Source organism: Primulina eburnea, chromosome 13, assembly GCF_022965805.1.
Source record: "Primulina eburnea isolate SZY01 chromosome 13, ASM2296580v1, whole genome shotgun sequence".
NCBI classification, from domain to species: Eukaryota; Viridiplantae; Streptophyta; class Magnoliopsida; order Lamiales; family Gesneriaceae; genus Primulina; species Primulina eburnea.
In genome coordinates this window covers 8,591,365-8,597,777 of record NC_133113.1, presented here as the reverse complement: position 1 = coordinate 8,597,777, position 6,413 = coordinate 8,591,365, and the positions used below count along the sequence as shown (strand labels likewise).

Sequence of the window (6,413 nt, the reverse complement as noted above, 5' to 3'; positions counted from 1 at the left end):
ACCTCCAGTGTCAGCTCAGCAGCCTACTTTGCGACCGAGAGGTAAGAAGTTTAAGAAGACTGGTTCTGGTTCCTCGTCTTCTTCGAGCTCTAGTGGATCACAGAGAGGGAGTCCTGTGATTGCTCCTTACTGTAGCCAGTGTGGAGGTAAATATACTATCGAGCAGTGTCGAGGTATGTTTGGTACTTGTTATCAGTGTGGGCAGGAAGGCCATTTCTCTCGGGTATGTCTGAACAGGGGTACGACTTCTGCTCAACCCCAGTCAGAATTTAGAGGTGGCCCTAGTACTATGATGAGACCTGCTGTTCCTGTTCCATCGCTTCAGCAGTCGAATGTCCCACGATATCGAGGACCGGGTGGTCAGAGTGCCCAAGTTCCTCCCCAAGTGAGAGTGTACGCCATGACTGAAGATCAGGCGAGAGAAGCTCCTGGTGGCGTGATTGCAGGTATTTGCACGCTTTGCGATTATCCTGCACGTGTTTTATTTGATACAGGAGCATCTCATTCATTCATATCTCATGCATTTGTTGCATCTCACGATATTGAGTGTACCCCGTTGTATGATACCTTGTCGATAGCCACGTCAGCAGGGAAGTTTATTTTGTCTGATAAAGTTATGCATAATTGTGTATTGATATACGAGGATAATGTGGTATTTCTGAATTTGATTGTCCTCCCAATGCACGACTTTGATTGTATTGTTGGCTTGGATATCTTGACGACGAATCGAGCTACTGTGGATTGGTGTCATGGAGTAGTTCGATTTAGACCGATTGCTGGACCCAAGTGGAATTTTTATGGCAATGGTTCCCAAGCCAAAATTCCATTGGTATCTTCCTTGGAAATGTCCCGATTGTTGAATAGCGGAGATGAGGGTTATCTTATCTACGTTATTGATATTTCGAAGAAGGAGTCTTCTTTATCTGAGATTCCTGTTGCGAAAGAATTCCCGGATGTATTTCTCGATGAGATTCCTGATTTTCCTCCTCATCAAGAAGTTGAGTTTGGTATTGATCTTGTACCGGGAACTGCGCCTATTTCGAAAGCTCCTTATCGATGGCACCATTGGAATTGAAAGAATTGAAAGAACAATTATAGGATCTTCTCGATAAGGGATATATTCGACCGAGTGTATCACCTTAGGGAGCTCCAGTTTTATTTGTTCAAAAGAAAGATGGTACGATACGAATGTGTATTGATTATAGGCAACTGAATCGGGCTACTGTGAAGAACAAGTACCCACTTCCTCGTATTGATGATTTGTTTGATTAGCTTCAGGGTACTTCTGTATATTCGAAGATTGATCTTCGATCTGGGTATCATCAAGTACGTGTTAGAGAGGAAGACGTGCCTAAGACTATTTTTTGTACGAGGTATGACCACTATGAATTCTTGGTTATGCCTTTTGGTCTCACGAATGCTCCTGCTATCTTTATAGATCTAATGAATCGTGTTTTCCGAGATTATCTTGACCGATTCGTTATTGTATTTATCGATGATATTCTAGTCTATTCGAAATCGAAAAAGGAGCATGCTGAACATCTGAGACTGGTACTTCAAACTTTACGTACTAGTCATTTGTACGCTAAATTGTCCAAATGTGAATTTTGGATGGACAAAGTGGTATTTTTGGGCCACGTCATTTCGAGACATGACACATCTGTTGATTCTGCGAAGGTCGAAGCTGTATTGAATTGGCCAAGACCTACGAATGTTTCCTGAGATCCGTAGCTTCATGGATTTGGCTGGTTATTATCGTCGCTTTATTGAAGGATTTTCGAAGATAGCTAAACCTATTACTCAACTGACAAAGAAGAATCAGCGATTCATTTGGTCAGATGAATGTGAAGCTAGTTTTCTTGAATTGAAGACGAGATTGACCACAGCACCTGTGCTTACTATTCCCTCAGGTACCGGAGGATTTGTGGTATGTACAGATCCGTCTGGTAAAGGTTTGGGCGGTGTTCTGATGCAACACGGCAAATTAGATAACCGAGGTACGGGTCCCCGAGCCAGGGTACTGGTCCCTGGACTTAGGAGACTACCGAGGTGCGGGTCCCCAAGCCAGGGTACGGGTCCCTGGACTAAGAAGATAACCGGGGTGCGGGTCCTCGGGCCAGGGTACGGGTCCCTGGACTTAGGAGATAACTAGGGTGCGGGTCCACGGGCTAGGGTATGGGTCCCTAGACTTAGGAGATAACCGGGGTGCGTGTACCCGGGCCAGGGTACGGGTCCCTGGACTTAGTAAACACTTCCTTGAACAATTTCTTTATTTGATGTATAAGCAATATATACAAAATCTTTAAATATAATATTTCTTCAAATGAAACGCATTCCAGGGTCTTTTAAGGGTATTCCCCTGAGAGTCTTCTAGATAATAAGCCGCCCCCGAGCTAACTCTCCGAATTACATTGAAGGGTCCTTCCCACCGTGCTTCTAATTTCCCCACATTGCCTAATGGCTTCACTTTTTTCATAACCAAATCTCCTACTTGAAAAATTCGTATTTGAATGTGTTTATTGTATGATTTCATTACCCGGCTTCGATAGGCTTCCATTCGAATGGCTGCCCGATCTCTTTTCCTCAACCAAATCAAGCTCAATGGCCCGGGTCTGATCATTATTACTTGGAGTATTACACTCGAGCGGATGGTTGTCCAATCTCCACAGGTAAGACTGCTTTTGAACCATAGACCAAGCTGTATGGAGTTTCTCGTGTAGTTGTTCGAGGTGTAGTTCGATATGCCCACAATATACTCCGTAATTCTTCCACCCAGTCCTTTCCTTTTCCATGAAGTCGGGCCTTTAACGCTTGTATAATGATCCTATTGTTCACTTCAGTTTGGCCATTGGCTTGGGGTAGGCTACTGAGGTGAAAGATTGAATGATCTTCATTTCTTGACACCAAGACGTGATTTTCTTTCCCTGGAATTGCCTCCCATTATCTGAAATCAATCTTCTGGGGATGACAAATCTGCAAACAATAGTTTTCCAGAGAAATCTCATGACCTCTTCCTCAGTAATTTTGGCTAATGGCTCGGCCTCCACTCATTTAGAGAAATAATCCACAGCCACAAGAAAGAATTTTTTTCTGTGCCCGGGCTATCGGAAATGTGCCCACTATATCCAACCCCCATTGATCAAAGAGACAAGATGCTGAGATGGGTTGCATGCCAGTAGCTGGGCGATGATGAAAATTAGAATGGTGCTGGCAACCCTTACATTTCTGAACAAGTTTAGCAGTCGGTTAGAGATGCTGATCGGGGCCACCAAAATCTTGCTTCTTGATTTTCAGGGCTTGAGCTCTATCTTCCGGGAGTTTAGCATGGATTATATATTCGATTAGAGGAATCATTCATGAATTTTCCCGGGTGGTCAACCTTTCTTCATCAACAGAGAGCACTAACCGGGTAAAACAGAGGACTTCCCGGGTGCTTTTATCTGACATAGAGGCAGCTAAATTGGCTAAGGTATCGGCCTCTCCATTCTCTTCTCTGGGGATCTGTTCAATGCTCCAGTCGGTTAGAGATGCTAACCGGGCCGTGATGAGCCCCAGATATTTGAGCATTTTTTCATTCTTGGCCTCATAAGTTCCTCTTATCTGCTGGACGACCAATTGGGAATCAGAGTAGATAATGACTCGGGAGGCGCCGACTTCTCAGGCGGCTTGTAATCCTGCCAGAACGGTCTCATATTCTGCCTCGTTATTGGTGACCCTGGAGTCTATTCTTAGAGCCAACTTGATCTTTTCTCCTGATTGAGCAATTAAAACCACTCCAACTCCACACCCCGACAAATTCGACGCGCCATCAACAAAAAATCTCCATACTTCCTCTTCTCCTGGTTGAACCATCTCTATCAAGAAGTCTGTCAATGTCTGGGCTTTTATAGCAACTCGAGGCTTATATTCAATATCATATTCCCCGAGCTCTATTGTCCACTCAACCATTCTACCCCAGCGGGGAATTAGTGAGAACCACAATGGGGTATGATGGGAAATATGGTCTCAGCTTCCGGGCAGTCATCACTAGGGCCAGGGCTATTTTTTCTACTTCACCGTATTTTATTTCTGCTCCCCTGAGAGCATGACTAACATAATATACTGGCTTCTGGTCGGTCCCCTCCTCCATGACAAGAACGGGACTAATGGCGTACTCAGTAGGAGATAAATAAATCCACAATTTTTCCCCGGGCTCTGGTTTTTCCAAAACATGCAACTCGGTCAAATGCTTTTTCAAATCTTGGAAAGCTTGCTCACATTTTTCATCCCAGCCAAATTTTTGTGCTTTTCTTAAAACTTGAAAAAATGGATAACTTCGGTGGGCAGACTGGGAAATAAATCGAGACAGGGCTGCAATCCTCTCGATTAGTTTTTGTACATCCCGGACAGATTGAGGGGAGGGAATATCAAGTACTGCTTTGATTTTTTCGGGGTTTACTTCCCCGATCTGTTACCAAAAAACCCAAAAATTTCCCACTCCTTACCCCGAATGCACATTTAGCCGGGTTGAGCTTTATCCCATATTGTTTCAAGGTAGTGAAGGTCTCGGCCATATCATCAATGAAGCAGAAGACTTAACGGGTTTTGATCAGGATATCATCCACATATACTTCAATGTTCCTGCCTATCTGCTTCTGAAAGACATGATTCATCAAGCATTGACACGTGGCTCCAGCATTCTTCAATCCAAAGGGCATAAACACGTAGCAGAAAGTGCCCTCGGAAGTGATAAAGCTGGCTTTATCTTGATCTTCATGAGCTAATGAGATTTGGTGGTACCCCTGATAAGCATCCAGAAAGCTTAGTAACTCGCATGCGGATGTTGAGTCCACCAGTTGATCAATCCGAGGAAGTGGGTAACAGTCCTTTGGGCAGGCTTTGTTCAAATACCGGAAATCTACGCACATCCTTCATTTTCCAGTGGCTTTAGGGACAAGGAACACATTCGAAAGCCATGTGGGGTATTGGACTTCCCGAATGTGGCCAGCCCGCAACAACTCTTTCACTTGTTCATTAATGACTTTATCTTTCTCCAGGCCAAAACACCTCTTTTTCTGCTTCATGGGCTGGGATCCCACGATAATATTTAGTTTATGCTCGGCCACATGGGGCGAGATCTCGGCTAGTTCCTGTTGAGACCAAGCAAAAACATTAATGTTAGCTTTTAAATAGTTTAAGAGATTTACCCGGGTGGGCGCATTGATGTCTCAGGCCACCCGGATGTGTTTCCCGGGCTCAATCTCCACTGCTTCTTGTTCTTCCTCCGCCACAAAATGCACTTCCCTCTCCTTGGCCACCTCATCTACTTGACTTTCCCTCTTTCCTTTCTCCTCCCTTCTCTCCTTCTTCTGATCCACTCGGACAGTCTCCCCATAACACTTCCGAAAGAAGGTTGGTCTCCCTTAACCTCCCCGACTCGTCCTCGTACCGGATATTTGATTTTTTGATGATAAGTGGAGGCTATAGCTCTCATTTCATTCGTAGCTAGCCTCCCAAAAATGATATTATATGAGTACGGGACATCCACCATTGTAAAAATCGTCATGACTGTTTTCCGCAGATCTCTGGTTCCCAAGGTTAGTGGCAATGTTATTTCTCCTTCTGGGTACACCGCGTGACCCACAAAGCCAAACATGGCAGTCTCAACCGCCTCTAATTGATACTCGTGCAAATCCATTTGAACCAGTGCTTCTTTGAAGATGACATTGATAGAGCCCCCTGAGGTCTTCTGGGCCAAAGTTGATAACTGGCTCATTCCTCCCCCTCCCATCAACTTCCAGGCACTCCCTCCTGCTTCTTGCTTTTCGAGACCGGTTAGAATCGCCATCTGTGGACCCTTCCGAAATCATTTTTTATTACCCCTTGGCTCGGGGAAGGGTCTTTCCTTTCGGTTTGTCTATTTATTTCTTCCCTGGAACTTCCTTCCTCCCTCCTACTTCCACCCGAGATATCTACTGATTTCCGGGGAATATTAGGTCCGGGATGTCGAGACAACCAAGGTGGTTGTCTAGACCTATCTCGGGGGGGGGGGGGGGGTGAGACTCTGGTCCAAGACGCCTACCAGACTCCTTCCTTAGAGTTCGGCACTCACTTGTGTTGTGAGAACATTCTTTGTGAAGGGTACAAAACCCTTTCTTTTCTGATCTTGATGGTAGTGCTGCTGAACTTGAACAAAGGGTCACATCTGAGCTACATTCTTGGATTTCCCGATCCCGAGCAATTCTCAGGGGGACGTGGGAGAAATGCCCTGGACCACTTTTCTTGTGAGCCCTCTCCTTGGGTCTGACAACCCGGTCTCGTCTGGCTTTTTTCAAGGCTTCTCTTTCTTGGTTCTGCGCCTCTTCCATGTTGATGTATTTCTCGGCCTGGGGCAAGAGATCTTCGAAGTTCCCGGGAAATTTTTTGGTCAGGGA

The 6,413-nt window shown here is 45.2% G+C and overlaps 1 protein-coding gene across 1 annotated transcript; it reads right to left on the bottom strand.

Moving 5' to 3' along the window:
- Positions 1-4,910: 4,910 nt before the first annotated feature.
- On the bottom strand, positions 4,911-5,827 carry LOC140810275 (uncharacterized). The gene is made up of 3 exons (XM_073168148.1): positions 5,429-5,827; positions 5,217-5,348; positions 4,911-5,129 (listed from the first exon to the last, which is right to left on the bottom strand). Exons 1-3 carry the CDS (start codon positions 5,825-5,827, stop codon positions 4,911-4,913), a joined length of 750 nt encoding a protein of 249 aa, XP_073024249.1.
- Positions 5,828-6,413: the final 586 nt, after the last annotated feature.

Excerpts from the sequence above, each read along its gene's own strand:
- LOC140810275 (XM_073168148.1), bottom strand. The coding sequence starts at position 5,827 with ATGGCGATTCTAACCGGTCTCGAAAAGCAAGAAGCAGGAGGGAGTGCC. Across the intron at positions 5,349-5,428 it reads ATCAAAAAATCAAATATCCG|AAGAAGGAGAGAAGGGAGGA; the intron begins GTACGAGGACGA and ends CGAGTGGATCAG. Across the intron at positions 5,130-5,216 it reads AGCCCGGGAAACACATCCGG|GAACTAGCCGAGATCTCGCC; the intron begins GTGGCCTGAGAC and ends TGGTCTCAACAG.